Source organism: Falco naumanni, chromosome 5 (assembly GCF_017639655.2).
Source record: "Falco naumanni isolate bFalNau1 chromosome 5, bFalNau1.pat, whole genome shotgun sequence".
In the NCBI taxonomy this organism is placed as follows: Eukaryota; Metazoa; Chordata; class Aves; order Falconiformes; family Falconidae; genus Falco; species Falco naumanni.
Window position 1 is genome coordinate 29886454 of NC_054058.1, and position 18953 is coordinate 29905406.

The 18953-nt window shown below is 39.5% G+C and overlaps 1 protein-coding gene across 6 annotated transcripts in view; it reads left to right on the top strand.

Annotated features, from left to right (window-relative positions):
• Positions 1-6533: 6533 nt before the first annotated feature.
• The window catches only part of MYBPC1 (myosin binding protein C1), a 79168-nt gene continuing 66748 nt past the window's right edge, over positions 6534-18953 (top strand). For 5 of the 6 annotated variants that reach the window (XM_040596722.1, XM_040596725.1, XM_040596724.1 and 2 more), the window contains exon 1: positions 6540-6650. In XM_040596722.1, coding sequence (XP_040452656.1) covers positions 6626-6650 — 25 coding nt within the window. In that variant the 5' untranslated portion in view covers positions 6540-6625. Of the gene's footprint in view, positions 6651-18953 lie in introns of all 6 variants that reach the window. The other variant, XM_040596726.1, reaches the window with a different exon arrangement.

Sequence of the window (18953 nt, forward strand, 5' to 3'; positions counted from 1 at the left end):
AAGTTAATCAAGGTTTACTTGGAATCACTTTTGCTAGCATTTCCCATAATACAGGTTGTACATCTTTGGGTATAAGACATGCCTTCAGAATTTTGACACCGGAACATGTAATTGTATCCAGTAGAGAAGTGGACTAGGAAAAATTAATTCGGAAGAATTTGTGGTAGGATAGTTATGAATTTCAGGAATTTCCGGGGCTAAATTTCTACAGGCGTGTTTTTGAAATTCTGCAGACTTCTAATAAGGCAGGCCAAATGCACTGAACATCTTTTTAAATTAATCCACCAAGTTCAATGGTGAAACGCTATAATCACGTCAGAAAACACCAAAAAATGCAATTCTGAGAGAGAAGTCGAAATCAGAATCTTAGGTTTATAATGATGAACAGGTGTTTTCCTCATGCCAGGTCTCATTGGCCAACGCTGGAGACACCATACCAGCGTGATGCACCATAATCTGCTGAGGCAAATCATGTGCTCTTCGTAAGCTGCTGCAGAAAATTTCACATGTTTAACGAACAGATCAAATCAGGACTCACAAAACTCTGGTTTGATATACTGCATCAGGCATTCATTGTTAGACAGATTTCGTGATGGTGGAGCATGTAAACCCCAGCATGGGTCTTGCTTACCCAGGCATAGTTGAGATGAGGAGCTGCTCACAATTTCACCTGTGGAGGTAAGAACAAAAACCTGGGCTGCAGGGTCTCCCTCCTCTCCTGACTGTGGAGTCCTCTTTCAGGTTTTCTCTTAAACAATCACTGTGAAATAAGCTCTGGCTCTCTTGAAGTCAGTGGCAAAATTCTCATCACTTTTCCTTTCTTGACAACCCTCATCCCAATTTTTTCTGACTGATCCGGCCAAGCAGTCGACAGAAAGAAGCTGCTCTCCTCCCTCCTCCTGCCATTTTTCCTGCTGCCCTGACCTAGGGACTAGCTCTTGACTTTGGTGCCGAGTGCCTCAGTGCACTGGAATTTACTGTCAGAAAGGAAACACTCCGACTGCTACAGGACACCATGGGCATGTGTTGCTTACACAGTAATGTCACCCTTTGGGTCATTGTAAGGCAGAAGGTAAAGCTGACAAGTGGTGTTTATCTGTCAACGACATCTTGTACATGCCTTGAAGTGTCTCCAAGCCGACTGCCTTGGAAAAAAAAATGCAATCTAGGCTTTAAAGTTTAATCTTCCTTCGTCTTGCTACATAGAGTAAGACCCCATTTGTGGATGCTACATCTATACAGAAAGTATTTCTCATCAGTTGTCAGCCAAGGTCACGTCTCATTTACATGGCAGAAAAGTAGAGTGCATGACAGAGTAAGAAGGTCTTTCTTCCTGGCAGGTCCACAGTGCAAGGCTGTGATTAAACTGAGCTGCCCAGGTAAATCCAGGTGTCTTTCATCAACACCAATAAGTTCAGAAAAGTTGTCAGACAAAGAGGACTGCCTTCACAAATTAGATGGGGACTTAAAAAGTAATAGATGTCCTGAGATTGAGCATTCTTCCATGCTAAGGTACTTGCCTATCTTGCAAAAGCAGAAGTTGTGCATTTTTCAGTTGTACATTTTTAGTCTTCCACTTGCCAGCATGTTTTGTTATTGTTATTCATAGAAAAGAAAAAATGCTCTGCAGACTATCAGTGATATCAAAAGAAGTAAATTCACCAACATCTATAATGTCCTTTTTTAAATAGAATATGTGGCAAAGGCAGAATGAGCACCAAATGAAGTCACTATGACGCCATTCTGCTGCAGACATGGAGAACAGGATTTCCAGGCCTTGTGCCTGGTGGTAGGGGACTTGAATGGGGTTGGGCACTGCCAAACCTCATTCCAGTGTTCTCCTGGAGAAGCGGGCGTATGGGTTGCTCCTGACGGGAGGAAAGGCTCCATCTGCTTCTTATCCTTCATCCTTGGGCTCAGTAAATAACTATTTCCTAAAGTCTCCAAATCTCCAAATATTAAAACTGATGGAAAATTATTTTCTCTTATGTAAGATTTCAGATCTTTGGATTCTTTACTAGTACAAAACCAAGATTCTGTTTATTTTTCAAAGAAAACACACAGACATGCCAGCATTTTGGGGGTTATTTCCAGATTTTGTTGTGTGTGGACTGGGAATCCTTTCCCATTCTCATCTAAACTGACTGTTTCTGTCCAGCATTCTTATTTCAATTGATCAGCTTTTCTCAATATCAACAAAACCTTTCAGTGGAAAAAATTTAAATAGAATCAGACTATCTCAAGTTGGAAGGGATCCATAAGCATCATCAAGTCCAACTCCCTGCTACTCACAGGACTGCCTAAAACTATTATGACTAAAACTGTCATTTGGTTAAAAGGTTTGATTAAATATTTGTCTCTGAGGTCTTCTGGGAATGTCCTGATCCTTTGCCTTGGTGACAAGATGAAATTTTTTCTCTGGTAATAAACAGACAGTGACTTACTAGAATAGAGCCTGAAGTAAGTGAGGGAGTTCAGTCCTAGGAATAGCAGCAAATATGAAGTTATGGATGCAGATCTAGCAGCTGCAAGAGCAAATAAGGGTTTGGATGTTTGACCAAGGGAATTTATTAAAAACAGATGAGAGAGAATGATTTAATTATCTGACGCCTTGGTTAGCTGCTCTTTGGAAACTGCTCAAGGAGCTGAACAGAGTTAAAATAGGAAACTCATGTTTTGGAAAGAGACTGCAGAAGATTAATTGGGGCAGGCATGGAAGGGAAAGGCTCAGAAAGCTTAGCATGTCTGGCCTCTGAGGTGGCTGAGAAGAGGGCTTACGGTGGTACACAAAAGCCACACTGCAACGAGGATAAATTTTGGTCAGAAGATGTTCCCTTTATGGAAGGGCAAAATGCAAGGTCACAAGCTAACTTACAGAAGGAGAATATCAAGCTGGGAGAAGAGATGTTTCCATCCAGAGACATGAGGCAGCCTGTGCAAACAGGGGTGATTTTAGCAATAGGATTATTTAATGAAAGGATGGCTGGGGATGGCACAGCATCTAGTTGTACCTACTGAGGTACAGGAGGTGGGCTAGAAACAAGGTGGAGCTCAGCTCTTTCCATCTCATGGTTTCTGTGAAGGGTCTGGCTCAGTCATTTGGCAAGTGGGCTGGTGGCTGAGTTGGAAGGTGGTTTGTGGCCTTTTCACTTGCTCGGGAGTTGTGTGTTCAGCAAAGAGGAGCTAAATGCTTCCTTTTCTGTCTCAGCTCCTTCACAAGATGAGTTGCAATCAAATCAGCTGATTACCATATACAGGGAAGCAGAGCAGGACTGCAGGGAAAAAAATGCTTAAAAATCTGAACTTCACAGAATGAATAGATAAATGCATTTATTAACAGTTTACAGGTTGGGTGGATGGGTAATTGTAAGCATGTTTAGATATCTCTGTGATCCAAGAAGCATAAGCTTAGAATAGAAAAAAAAAAAAAAACAACAAAAACAACACCCCCAAAAAAGTCAGACATTTCCTTCTTTTCAGTTTTTTCCTTCTTTTTTTTAATCAGTCTTAAAGCAGTTTGGACAATTGTTAGCCAAAATCAACACCTCTCTTGTATGCAGTGATAAAACAAGCTTGGTGATACCATGCACTCTGCAAACATGGAGAAGTATAAGAAGGCAAGCTCTGAATGACATCTATCCAATGGCACCAACGTACTAATAATTGTTACAGCATAAGCAAGATGGGGTCAACATGATGACAACATTTATGCAGGAAGAAAAATAAACTGAAATGACTAAGCTGTCTTAGATTGGAGTATAGAGTATCTGTACGTGATTGAGTCATGGACTCAGTTGGGGATTAGACTGAAACAAATAAAACATGGCTTACTTTCTTGGGAAATAAACTGCTTTCTCTGTCACTGCTAGTGCTAAGGTACACTGAAATATCATGGTCTAAATCTACCCCAGTGGCATCTTCTGTAATACTATTAAAAAATACATTATAGGAAAGTTGCAACACTGGATTTTTTTTATCAGATTAGAAGAGAATGTAACATGAAATGCAATTAATTATACAAGTATAATGTAAGGGTAGGAAAGAATGAAAGGATAAGACAATTTCCAGATAGTTGCTGCTCCACAGTTTCAATTTATTTCATGCAGATAGAGAGCCTTTTGCTTGCACTCTCAGCTAGCTGGCCTTTAGAAAACAGAGACCTCAAGAAACACACATCTCTCCACACACCACAAAGCAACTATAGTATTTCATGATTTTTTTCTACCCATAACCCATCTTCCTCCCTTGTTGCCTAGCAGAGGTTATGAAGACAATTTAGTTTTTCTAGCTATGTCTATACCCATAAATAAAGCAGGGCTAGAGCACAAGTTCAGGTGTTGTTCCATGACTATCCATGCTAGGGGATGGTTAGTATGTTCTCTGGTAGCATTTTGGCTCCAGCCAGCTAGCACTCTCGCACCTATGCCTAAGCATAGCTCAGGCACATGCTAGCAACCATTCCCTGTGTACATTTTGGCTGCAGTCTCCTGCTTTTGGGGTAGAGAAGGAGTTTTGCTGTACAGATGAGAACCACACACTTTCACTTGGCCGCCTCTGGGCCTGTGAGTGGTCTCAGTACTGATTTATTTAGTAGCATGAAAGTGCTCTATGAGTTAGATTATGTCTTCCTTAATATCCTTTTTCCTCCTCCTGTAAAGGAAGCTCTTTAAGGCTGCAAGGATAAGCACTGGTCTCCAATCCTTTCTCACTGTCAGATTGCAATAGAAGTCCTCTCTAACCCATCCAGTGCTAGACCGTGACCATATTTAATCCTGTTTGTATTAACAGGAATCTCCAGACACGTAGTTCTTGGCACCTCTTGGCACATGATGGGTAAAATGCAAAGACACCTGTCTTAGAAGGGGACACTAAGGAAACACCATGCTGGAATCAGCAGTTACTCTTCATCCTCCTCTTATTCCAGGTATCACAGTGCTCAGTTGCTGCATGTGAGTAGAACGAGGAACATGCAAAAAAATTTTCTCTGCAATGTCATTAGGTCTGTTCACGCACTGATTCCCTACTGCCACCACACTCGTATACACAGAGGAACAAAATCCCCAGTTACCTATTCAGGGTAGCACTCTGTTTACTTTCCAAGGACAGGAATTATTTCAGTGATATAAGGAGGTTTACCTAGTGATATGAAACAAAGGAGGAAAATATTTTTAATATTCCTTGTTTACATCCTTGCAGGCAGGGGTCTTGCCTTTCTCTGTATTTTACAGGAACATGAATGACTCAAATAATAAAATACCACAATGAGTAAAGCAGAAAAAGCCAGAGGACAGTCTGGTCTCTTTAAAAAAATAGGAATGAAACGCCCTTGCCATGTAAGATGGAAATAAAATGGCTAAATAGCCAGAAAAAAACAGATTGTAGAAGAAACAATCATGCACTGGCCACAGGATAAACAATCGCATGACCACTGTTCCATTTCTAACCCCTATTTAAAGATATAAAATATGTTTACTATAACATTTGGGTGTATTTAGACACTGAGCAGTCTGTCTACTAGCCTGATTCTTATTGATACGTGATAATGATATAAACATGTATTTTAATAACATGAAACCCTTGATGACCACTTTATCTATTGCAGTAAACACTACAGTTTGGTCTCAAAATCCTAAAAGGGCATAAGAAAATAAATCCTAGCACCCCCTGATTGACTTCACCTGCATTTTTATTGACTACATATTCATAGTTTAAGTAGGAGTTAAGGAGGAGGGCAGCCCCATGGTTTAGTTTAGTGGCTCGGTGTGTGTGCTACAGATAGGATTTCCATTCCTTCTGTCTGGTTTCCTGGCTTGGCAAAAGCAAGGAGTGTTGCATCTCCTGGATGAGTGGAAAACACAGTATCTCATCTCTCAGCAGTGACCTCTCCGGTTAATGAAGTAGCAGTGCCGAAAGGAACACTACCAAAAGCAAAAATTAGGATGGCTACAGGAAAAGGACCCAAGAAAGTGTAGCAAATGTAAGCAGAAGGAAGATACTTAGCTGCTCCAAGCAGGAGCACAATAATCCTTTTTTCTTCATTCATATTGCAAAGTACTCCTCACTGCATCTTTGTATACTGCTTTCTCTTAAAGCAAAGAAATGAAGTTTCACTGCAGGCATACTGTCTATACTTATTTGTCCCTTTTATGTTGTGGGAAAAGGTGTAAATGTATATAGGTAGTTCCTATAAGTTCTGCAGGCAGGAAGGGGCTCTTTAATAGCATGGCAGTCACTTTTCAGCCTCTATCTGTGTGTGTATATGTGCCTGCACGTTACAGAGAGAGAGGCAGAGAGCAAGCAGTGCAGCTGAATTTAGAAAGTTATAGATGTTCTCATCAGCCCCATGCAATGCAGCAGAGATTCCTTCCAAAAGCCAAGGGAGCAGAGGCTGCAGACAACAGATGTGAGAGGGGTTCCCATAACTGTCAATTTTCAAAGTGTTTGCATTGAAAAGAGAGGAGGTGCTATTTTGATTGATATTTCAGTTGCAGTATATAAAGCAGAGGAATTCTTCTTACCCTCTGCTTGTCACACTGATCTGCATACTCTCTCAGCTGGACTTGGGGCTACTACTTACTGCATCTGAAAGGCTGAAACTCACTGGAAATAAAGAATTCTTGTAACAATGCCGGAACCCACCAAGAAAGATGGTAAGCATAACAAATACTACCTCAAGATTTCTTAATTACAGGAATTACGAGTACACACACACACAAACAGTTTTTAGACCATCTTCCATATTTCAACAACATATAATATCTAAGAGTGGTAGCTGTGTAACATCATTGTATCATTACAGATCACAGACCTTTTAAACTAAGAAATTACTTTCAGGTAGAGGTATAGCACAAAGCTGTTTTGCCTCCAACTGTTTTAGTCAATAAACAATGGCTTGCAGAGATACTGCAAAACTACTTGATTGGGCAAATGCTGTATTCACTTTTTAAAGACTGAGGGATTTTTTTAGTGTAATTAGTACTTTCTCTATAGCTAAGATATCTAGACTCTGGAAAACAGGGAAAACCCATTTCTTATGTGATAAAATTTAAAAAGCCAGCATTTTGATATGCTTTTCATAAAGCTTTATAAGTTATTGAATAGAAACAATGTGTTTATCAAACAGTTTTAAGATTATGATGAAAATATATCCTATGTGTCTAAAGCATAATTGAAGAATGTAGTAAGTTTTGCTGTACAGGTCAAACTGCAATGATACAATTTGCCACACTACAGAAATTATTATTTTATGTTTCAGAAGGCTAGTTAAAGGCAGTAATACTGCCCCTTCATAGCAAAGAAACTGAATATGTGTTCTGCTAGCAAGATACAGAAATTGTCCATTGGAGACTACCCAAAGAGGCATAAAATCTTCAGAGTCCATTATTTCATAACTTTTTAATAGCTAGTATTTTTTTTTTTACTATTTTTAAAATTTAAGCTACATAAGCTTCTTATATTTACATTTTTTTGTAGCCCTTCTTTTATTTTTCTTTCAGATTTAGACATTTTGGTAAGAATTTTTGGTGATTATTGTTTAGCATTGACAATATACATAGCTTCTGCAAACCCATAAATGTGCAAACTGTATATGCTTTGCAAGTGTTGCCAAAGAACAGGTATACAGACAAGTTGCCAAATATATTCCCAAATGCAAAACTGAGTTTAATCTTAAAGATAATCTTGTGGAAAGTACAGAAGTCATTAAATAGCATTTATTTCCCATCAATTCTGAAAGATCTGATAGGCCCATGTGTGTAGTTTGAATGAGTACATTTGATTTAACACTGTTCTATCAACAGCATTTGCTTTATTTTAAAAGTATTTGAAATATTTTCTGGTTTTGTGGAAGGCAAGAGCAAAGCAACTATCAGGAGCATTAGGCAGTTTCAGCACCTTGTTGGGTTGGGGGCATATGAAAACTAAACTTTTTGCACAACTGAATCTTAAGTGTTGACAGACCAATGTGATCACTTTACTTACTAGCCCTCCTTAGTGCTCGAGGACAATGATGGATGAAGTATCCTTCTGAAAATAGCTACACCAAGTGCACGAATTAATACGAGAGCCTAATCCTCTATATCAAACCTAGAGCCAAGCCCCTTCTAGAGTGTCTTATTTGTAATTCAAATGATTTACACATGTATTAAGTGACCTTTTTACTTGATCTGCTATTTGACTGGATATTACCCAGTTTAATCAGAATGCATTCTGTGGCTGCCAAATAAACAAAAAAACCTAAAATATTTCTGTACTTTCAAAAAATATGTGCTTTGGGGAAAATCTGTCAGGATGCCCATGTTTCTAAAGGTTATTATTCTGTTTAAGCCTAGATTGTTTCAAAGATGTTTTTACAATGCAGTGATTACAAATGCAACTCCGTGGTTGTGTTACAAAATAAGTTTAGTAACTCTGACCAACATTATATTGACAGTGGAATAAATGTGGTTTTTGATGAGTCAATATTCAGGAACATAAAAAATATTGAAGCCTTGTGTCCTGATAGAGCTAGAGTTCACAAGTAGTAATGAGCTCTGGAAAAGTGATACGCACAGGTTGTACACTGGTTGTTCCTCATTGCACCCAGCTTATTTGCAGCCAGTAGACCAGGGTGATAACAGGTTTATCTTATTGTACTTAAGAGATTAGCTGCTTCCTAAAGATTTTTGATTGATCAAGAACTCACCTGAGTCAGCAGCAGTACCTGTATAGTAAGTAGAAGTACTTACATATTAGCTGCAGGAATATTCCATACCAATGATAGTACAATACCACTGCTACTACTCACATTAATTCTACCAATAAGAATTCAGAACCTCACATGTCCTTCAAATGCCTGTTCTCAAGGTAATCTCCAAGGTGTGAAGGATCAAAGGTAATTAATCAATGAAGGTGAACCTTGGACTGATTACATTCTGGAAGGCACCACTGGAAGGCCTCTCTGAGAAACCTTTGCGGAAATTGTTGGCAGACCACAACAGAAAGCAGATTAAAAACAGAGGCTTAAGGCTGCTGCATCACATGGGCATCTAAGCATTATTCTTCTGACATGTCCAAAACAAGCAATCTACATGAATTATCCCATATCGCTTATTCTCACAGGCCCTGACAGTTAAAAATAGCATATACAAGAGCAAGCAGCTGAGAAATCAGAAACTGGCTAACACTATGTTAAGAAATGTTAAGAAAATCTCAGCTTTGCATTTTTTTGTCACTGAAGTACATAGCTAGATTTTTCAGAGGCAGTGCTGGAGCCAGCTCCCAGGCTTTTTTTTTTTCAGGCCAAATGCTCTTTGAGCTATTTTAAGATTATTAGATTACCAAAGTGAGAAATTTCCTGACTTGGTGAGAGTGTAGCCTCACAACGTGCTCTTAACAAATAGGATCACCAAACTAAACACACCACTCAGCTTAGAGAAGGTTGCTGGAGCACTTCAGCCTGATGGAATTTGTCACTGTAGAAACAGGCTTCCATGACTAATGATTTAAGGCCTTCATTGTACTCCTAAAAAGTTGAAGTCCTATATATTACATCAGCTGTGGCTTTTTTGGAGTATATGGTCATGATGTTGCAAGGTAGTTTTGTCTTAGCCTGTTCAAGATTTCGTATTCACAAGGTGAAGTTTACATCAATGGGTTAACCGATCCCAGTGGATGACTAGGATAGGACTGTGATACCTTTACCAGCACATTTAAATTTTAATGGTCTTTAGTCTTCCTGGTGACTAATCAAATAAACCTCCCTCATATTACTTCCTGTAATTTGTAATCACTCAGTCAGTCTTTCCTCTCTCCCCTTTCCTTTAACCAATATTCAGAATAAGAGCTGCTCATTAATTAGGTGCCTTCTTAAACTGTCACAGGCCACGGCATTTGGATATGCTCTTGTAAAAGTGCCAAGACTCTCAAGAGGAATGGTTTCAAACTATTTGTGGGCATCATCCCACAGGGACAGGTGCAAGTCAGTCCCCAGTAGGCAGCTCTGTAAATTTGCCTTATTTATTTTCCCCAACCTAGGAAATAACTCAGGGCCATGAGTTAAGCAACCATTCCGAATTTTAAGCCAAAGCATTTATCAACTGTCTGCCAACTTAATTTTCTAAGGGTTTGCAGTCTCTGCTTTAATACTGCTTGAGGCATCCACATATTGGCAAGGCATCAAAATTAAAACTCAGTGTGTCTACTTCAGACAGTGGTTTAGTAAAACTTTTTTCGGTCTGTAAACAGCATGGATGTAAAAGTTGTGAAGAAAACTGTGCATATATTCTCTGTTAGAAGGACAATCTCTACAGCATGAAGCAATTGTGAAAGGAGGTTAAACAGACATTACCAGTAGAGACTGCTTTGGAGATACAGTAACACTGTTCTCTCTGAAGAAGCCCGATTGAAACTGCCTTTACTTCTATGAGCTTTTAAACATGACCAGTTTTGTTTCATTGTATGATTCTTCTACAATTATAGTTGCTTTATATTTATAATATTTAAAACAATACCCCAGTCTGGTGTATCAAGATAATAGGCACTGTCAAACAAGTCAGCTTAGTCCTATAATTCATGTAAGGAGACATGTAGAGCAGCATTCCTGTGGGAAATCAATCTCAGTACCAAGGCTGGATAAGACTCAATCAAAGTTAGATTTCTTTTCAAGGTCAGACAATTTTTCAGAGGTGAAAAAAAAAAGTTAAATGGAAATCCTGTTTCAGTATATGGATTTGGCTTGTGTCAAAATTAACACTACTGATGGAAAGTTTTCCTGAAAATTCAAGAACCCAGCACATGAACATTGTATAACATTGCTTAACGCTTTCCATGCAGAAGAATGGACCTGTATAATCATTTTATTATGGCACCAAACTGGGCACTGCAGCTGCTGCTGTCCTTGCTGCATAGATACATGCTTCAGCGACGCAAAAGAAAAGCATACAGACATCGATCTTCTGCCACCATCATTGCCCCTCTGCAGGACTGACTGAAAGGCATTCCCATTATTTCTAACTACCTTCAGTCTTGGAGCCAAATCACACTCAAAGTCAGGCCTACATATATCATTTACAAGCACTGTATTGAAGTCACAGGTAAATGAGTTTTGGTGGACGAGGGAAGGAGGAAACCCTAACCCCTTATCTTATTTTCCCTCTCAATTCTTTAGAAAGTTTCTCTTCATCACCTCTAGTGAATAAATTTAAAGCCCTCACAAATGGAAAGCAAACTTACGCCTAACTGTTGTAACTGGATCCCTTATGGTGGGCCGCGCTCCTGTCCTGAGCCCTGCGGAGCTGTGTCCTCCTGCACAGATCTTGTTGCACGCTGGGAACTGAGTTGTTCTTAGACTGTCTTTGCCCTCCCATTGCTCATTTCTAAGTGTTGCTCCCACACTTCCTTCTGAGATACCATATCTGAGATACCATCTCAGATTTGTTCTTTGACCTTCCACCTCCACTGCTTAAGTTTAAGACTACTTTTCTAAGCAGATTAATTTGATTGAAAAAAAAAAACCTACACTGGCAAAGAAAAATCCCCAAACTCAATTTATATTGGACTTTTTACATTTTGTTTTATTTACACCATTATTATACAGTGTAAATGGAAGGAACTACATTGATTTTATTTTCTCATATAATGCATTGATTTTATTTTCACAGTAATGTAGGAGGATAACGCAAGATTGATCTGGCTTACTGTTGTTCTTACTTGAGTTGAAAAGCTTGTCCTCCCTGTGCAAAAAGCAGTGTATTTATGCACAGGAAAAATAATTAATATTGTCACACTAAAACAAAAAACTCATTGAGTTCCAGAGGAAAGCAGAGAACAGTCTTTCAGCAGACCAGAGGGTGCTTTGTACTTTGCAAAACTGAAATTAGCAAATGCTGCCTTTGTGCCTCCCTATGCTGCACCTGTTGGGAAGATAAATAAAGGACTGCCCAGTTCTTTCCCCTCATACCTCCTAAATATATCACTTTAAGAGAGCTTTAAAAAAAAACAACCGTGCTACAGTACCCTTCTGTTCCATGAAAAACTGGATGAGTTTCCTCCTATTAGTTTCAGGGATCTACCAAACAAGATGGGAAGGTCTATGGTCGCACAGCAAAAACCCATAACAGATAGATTAGGAGAGACCAGTTATCAACACATTAGTAGCTGTCACACACATCAACAGTCCTTGGAAAATATGTTGTACAACTTATTACATGTTTCCTAAGGCGACATCCCAAGGGTTCCTTGAAGTGGAAGAGGAAATCAAGTTTGAAAATAAATTACCTGGGGAAATTTCCCTTGGAATAGATCCAAATACTAGACTCGTCACTCAGGGAAAATGCAGAGATTCTGTTTAGTGAAGAGGTCTTAATTTAATAATAGCTCTAGAAGGAGGGGGAAAAAAGGTCATTCTCATCCAGACACTAATGTGACTTTGCACTGAATGTAAAAATCCGTAAAATAAAGAAGGCGGCAAATGGATAGAATCATTAATTTCAGTTGTAATTAGAATTATCTCAGTCCTACTGCAAACAGCTTTGTTCCCTGAGTCTGAGGAACTCTGTAGCTGACAAACAGCCCCTTCCCTTCCCATCCAGCCCCCTCTCTCTGCTCTCAGCCGCAATGCAGTGTTTCTTCTGAAGACTACAAAAAAAAGATATATAGGGATATATAGGATATAGGGAACCGATATTTGAAGCCATTTTTCCACCATTTACCGGGGGAGTTTGATGCACTTTGTTACCACTGGGAGATTTTATTGTTTTGTTTTGAGGAGTTGTTGGCATTTTAAGAGTTAGGGAAGAGAGGACTGATCTGACATGAATGCCCGTGTTAGTTCATTGAAAATTTTGATAAGTTTGCAACCGTACAAAGATCCTAACGGTCTTTTAACTGTCACAGAAGATCTCTGGATTAGGAACCAGATACCTAAATGGAAGTGTGCACAAGTGAACTAGGTGTCCCCGCTCCCACTGGAGTCACAGGCAGCGGGTCATTACAGTCGGTGGAGCCCAAATTGCTGTTCAGCTGACCAGCCAGCAGTTGCCTAAACATAGGTGCCTACTGCCATATGAGACGCTCTAGGATACACTGAATACCCATTTTGGACTGGCAGATATGGCTCAGGACCTACGGCAGATCTGCAACACCCTGGAGTAGTAACTAGAAACCAGAAGGGTTTCTACAGTACCTGATTATCATTGATCAGCTATGTTTAAGGAAATTATTTGAGCCATAAGCAGCTATTTTATGGTGAATAAAAATCTAATTCCATTGATTGTAATGGTAGCTCAGACTCCTAGCTCACACCACAGACGCACATTCATGTCTCTCCCTTTTTTCTGAGTACCTTAACAATAAGGCTGCAGAGTTACTCTGTATAATTTGTTCAATTAGTGTTTAAGGATTTTCTGCAATGGGTAGTTTTTAAGACAAGGACAGAGTTCCACTCCAGCATTATTTGCATGTGATACTCGGATGCTCTCCCTCAACAAATGAGGGAGTACATTGGGCCCAGATTCCCCTGAGCCAAGAAAAGACCACCCTTCTGTAAATCTGCTGGGTGCACTGATAAAAATAAAAACAAACAAAAAAAAAGAAAAAAGAAAAAAGAAAGAAACAAAAGGTGCTACAGCCATTTATTTTTGTTACTTGGGAGATTGAGATGGTTTTACTTCATGTTTTATAAGAAGGAGACAATATATTTTATTTCATAGCTGAGCATTTAAATCAACTAAAAATTAAATTTCTTTTTTTCATCAATGAAAGGAAACAGAAAGTAGCATTCCTGTTCCAAGCAATAGTAATTACTCTTCTTCCTTTCTACTCCAGCTTACTCTCACTTCCTCCAACAACTTCATGCTGTTAGACGAATGACTGGCTACATCAAGGACATTTGTAGCTATGAGTAACAAGCACTTTTTATGTTAAACAATAAAGTGTTTCTGAATATTCTACAACGTGTTCAACAAAAGACATGTAGATTTAGAAATCCCCATAAATTCCTATTTCTGGAATTTAGCTTTCCTAATTTTTTCAGGTGTGGATTTAGCTCTTAGAGCTCAATGAACTAGCAGATGATTCAGCAAAGATGGAGATGCTTGAAGCAGAGAGTGAACAGAGACCTCTCTGAACCCTAAAAAATACAGCATTCAAAAAATGGAGTGGTTTCTTTCTGACTTCCTTTTCCCGTTACCTATGTCTGTATTGCTAATGGCATCTCCACAGAGCAGTTGGTGGGACCTAGGCTAAGCGATGCAGGATGTCTTACATCCACATGGCTTAGAACTGCCTCATCTGAAGAAGACCAGTCACGTCCACAATCCTCCACTGCTTGGCCAAGTGTCTTTACGTGTATTTTCAGTTTAAAGTGGCAAAATAACCTGTTGTTTCTGCTGCGGTTAGCCATGGTGGTGTTAGATGTCATAATACTGAGATGTTGCATGCCCTGCTCCCTGGTAGTGCTAGATAGGGGTTAGTTTAGGACATTAGACCTCCTGAAGTAGTGTCAGAAGGTCGTTCAACTAAAAGTTGAATATGGCATAGTCTCAGAAAAGTTCTGAAATTCCAAAAAATTCACCATCCTAAAAATCGCTCTATGCTCTGCCTTGGAGTAAAGTTGTTTGTTTCAAAAAAGACCCTCACAAATATGGTAACTTGCAAGTCAGTCAGTGCATGTGACTTCCATGCATGCAGAGAGCTGCAGTACCAGGACATGGGAGCATGGCTGGGTGACTCATTCCACAGTTTAGAGGCCCACTATGTGCCACCTCCATGTTCCCAAAAGTGTACAGACACTGCTGCAAGAAGGGAATCCTGCTATGTATTGCAGCAATTAAACATGTTCAAGAGTCATTGCTGTCCCTTCCCTGGAGATCAGGAAATATTTCTTACATAATTTGCTATCCCCTGGCCCTATTACTAATTGAAAATAGCATGTGACCTACTTCTTAGGGCAGTTGTTCTTATACGTGATGGCTCCAGCAAGTTATTTTGATCAGGTGATTATTACAAAAAGCTCCCTTCTAATTTAATTCTCGTTAGGATCAAATGGTGGTTTTAGTGAACATCTGAAAGTGTTGTTCAGTAGTACCACAATGCTTCTTGAGAGAGATCTGTATTAAAATACACATTCATCACGACTTCTCAGGCTCAGAATAACTTCCTAATTTTGGTCATAAATGCCAAGGGAACGTTGCAGTCATACACAGACACAGACGAAGATTCCCCTTTTATGCAGATTTCTGTTTACACATCTTAGCTCTGTGTGCATAGACATAAATTGCAGAGAACTTTGCTCCACTTCTTGCTATTGAACGGACTGGATGGAACACATTAGGAAGGGGCTGAGCGAAAGCAACTCATAAATCACCTCAAACAGTTACTTTTTTCTTGAACAGAAACCAGGCTTTGCTCAGCTAGCATGAAAACCGAGTCTGAAAGCCCATTTCAAATTTTGTCTTCTCTCAAAGCCCTGAAGGTGTGGTGAAATCAAACAATGCAGATGCAGCTAAAACTGAGAGAGACTCCAAATGAAAAGCTTACTGGTTCAGTTGATGAGATAGGTGTTACTCCTTGATGCACACCTTACTCCAGTGTGCTAGTGGACTACAAAAAGCAGTAAATCAGAGCTGTTGAACAGTTGTTGAATTCCAGCCTCTGGGTATTTTTGTGTTCATTTTCATAGCTTTTTGCCATGAAACCTTTTCTGTGCAAGAGAAATGCTCGAATTATGGCCCCTAGCACCAGCTCCAACTGTTCTAGAAGGAAGAAAAACTTCCTCTCATCAGTCTGATCTGATTGTGCCTGTGTGTAGGGTCTTTCACTGTTTTCTGACCTGAAATGAAACGTTTCAAATCATTTGCACACTTGAATGTTCACAGTATTGCATTACTGTCCTTTTCAACAGCTTTATTAGTTTCCAGTACCACTAAAGCATTGTTCCTAGCAAAACTTACAAAAAACTCTTATCCCTGGTGATGTGGAGAATATCTGTGGCTACAGATATCTAGGAACAGTCACATGAGAAATGCCAGGCAGATGGAGTAATTCATTGACTAATAGCTTCTGGGTCTCATGCTGCGACATTCACATAGATAGAGATATACATACACACACTGTAGCACATTTGGTATCTTCTGTTTTTATAAGAACATAGTATCTAGGCCAAAACCCTTATTTTAGACCCAAAGAGGAGTATAATACCAATGGAGGCTGTGGCTGCCACTCCTCCACAGATGCAGACTTCAGTGAAGGCACAGAGGGTCAGATGCCTTATGACATTTTTTCCATGGCATTCCCTCCAGCCTTACTAATCTTTCATCTAAGCTTCCCTTAGCCCTATTTTTAAAGGGGAAATCTGACCTCTGTCCTCTGCCCCTTTTTCTTTGCCCTTGTTTTGCATTTCCATGTTCTGCAGTGAAGGTTTCTCTCTTACCCAACAGCTTTTTTAGCTGGAGAGAAAGTATATTCAGTGAGCTGTGACTGTTATACACAGTAGCATCTCAAATGCATTTCGCTGTCATGCTTTGCGAGAGATTTTTTATATCTATCACTTAGTGATTGGCTGATGCAAACCCCCACAGTTTGTCTGCAAACATCCTGCTGTAGTGTTTTCCCTAAAGGTAAAATTATGTGACTTTTTTAAAGTGAAGACTTATAATTCTCAGTTATCTTCACTGCTGCAGAATGAGATTGAGAGGTAGAAAATGTAACAGTATTAACACAGAGGGATGTATGTAATTTCGTATGCCTAACACCCACAAAGGGTCATACGTGACTTTTGTGTACATAAATATTGCTGCACAATCCACCAAAGATTTGCCTAGTGCCATAGGTTTCTTGGACCTTAGGTGTCCTGAATTTTTACCTACAGAAAAAGTCCTTTCTATGTGTGCAAAATACTCCTAAAGGTTTTTCAATACGATACTGAATTCCAGGCATCTAAGTAACAATAAATATTTATATGCAAACAAGCTTACAAAAAAACACCACCAACAACAACCTCCCAAAGTCAGTACATAGAATTCCCATTAAATCAGTAAGTTTCTGAGTTTTAGGGTAACTTCTCATTCTTTTAGTGTTTGGTATCAGCAATACTGCAGCTCTGATACAAAGCTTTCCTGCATTGCCAGTTATGTTTGGTGATTTTTAAATTCTTCTCCGGACTTAATTACAAATCATCTTTGGCTGGCATGTACTGGAACATCAGCACTCACAAACGGTAGCAGCCCCTGAATTTCATAGCCCATAAATTTGAGTTACCTCAAATGCTGAAAGAAAGTGGATGCTACTACCTCTTTTTCATCTTGAGTTATTTGCCACAAGCCTGATGACTGAAAATCAGCACTGGGTAAAAAAATTCAGGTTGACATAAGTAATGGGGTAGTGATTAGCTGCTTGAACCATCTCTAATCACCTAGGCACCTGACAGCCCTGAGTTCTTTCTTACAATTCCATTGTCTCTCAAGAGGAGGCTGAGTACTGAAGTGCGGATGACAGAAGAGTGCTCTTATCTGATGGAAGGCTGTGAAGACTCTTCCTTGAAAACATCACAGAGTATCAGATTATCTGTCACCCACTGTCAAATAGACTTGAAGCAAATGTTTTTCTTATTTGGTATTTGGACAGAGTCACGACAATGTTTAGACACAGTTGTAGTACATATTACTTTGACAAAGAGCTGATAACAAGCTGATAAATTCAAGCCTGGGTAAATCCCAACATGTGGATGTTTGGTTTTGCCCAGACCCTCAAAGAAAAGCTGACATTTCAAAAACTATGGAATGGGAATACCACCAGGTTTTAATTTTAAATTGTTGAAATGTTTTAATCTGAAATTTGTTTAAAATAAAACAGATCACCACATCTCAAATGCTTCCTTGTAATTTGCTGAAACAAACTAGATTGCATGAATTCACATTCACCACAGCTTTATGCTTAATTTTCCCCTAAAAGTCAAGCTCTCTAAGTGGAATGATTTCCCACTATCTGCACATACTCACGTGCCTCTTCAGACTAACCTGAAGGCACGGAACACCAGGAGATGTAGTCCTTTGTGGAGCTCACTCCAGTTACTCAGACCATAGGGTCCCTAATGCAATTTCCATTAAAAAAACCCTGCAACTTATTTCCTCGATTCAGGGTGAAATATTTCAGAATAGCTCAGCAAAACAACAGTGAAGACATTTTTCTAAATTAGGAAAATGTTTCCTGAGCTGGTTTGGAAATTATCTGGACTATCTGAAAGGAAGTTCTTTACTGGTTAAGTACTCATCTCTTGAAATAACTGCCCTTTCAACTTTATTGCTGACTTTTATCCTATAATTAGAAGTGCAACTGCCATTGAAAAATATACCGTTAAATTTGAGGAATAAATCCCTGTTGTTCCTGAGCAGCAGTCCTGTGTTTTATGACCTGCTCTGCTTTATGATGTTTTGCAGCTTTCAGAAGGGAAGTTAGCATTGCTCAGCCTGCTGCTCTCACTGGGATCATATTGTCGTGTCTTTTGCTTTCATTTTTCTCTGAATCTTTTGAACTAAATGAAAAGACTTGCTTCCAGAGAAAAACTACTAGCAAACCTGCAAGGAAGGATAGGGAATTGAGAATGAAGTTATCTATAGCCATACTTTTTGACACGGGGTGGAAATTTGATGGGGAGTGGATTAATCGATTTCAGTAAATACATAGCAAAGATTAATTATTAGATGTGGGATATTTAAAGCAAGAATTCCACTTGGCTGGGCTAGGAGTCATTTTGAAAACTCAATTTCTCACTAGCACCTGCTGCTAAAAAATCGTATTGTTCTACAGGCAATTTAACACGTTAAAAACGTGTTGCAGCGCTTAAAGAATCTAAAGAAAGCAAAGCCAGGCCGTGCCGGTGCACCTGGCGTCGGTGCAGAGCTCGAAATGCTGAAACACAGGGTCGCCCGTTTGCAGCCCGCAGCCCAGACCCAGAGCTGCTCGGGCTGTCCCCGCTC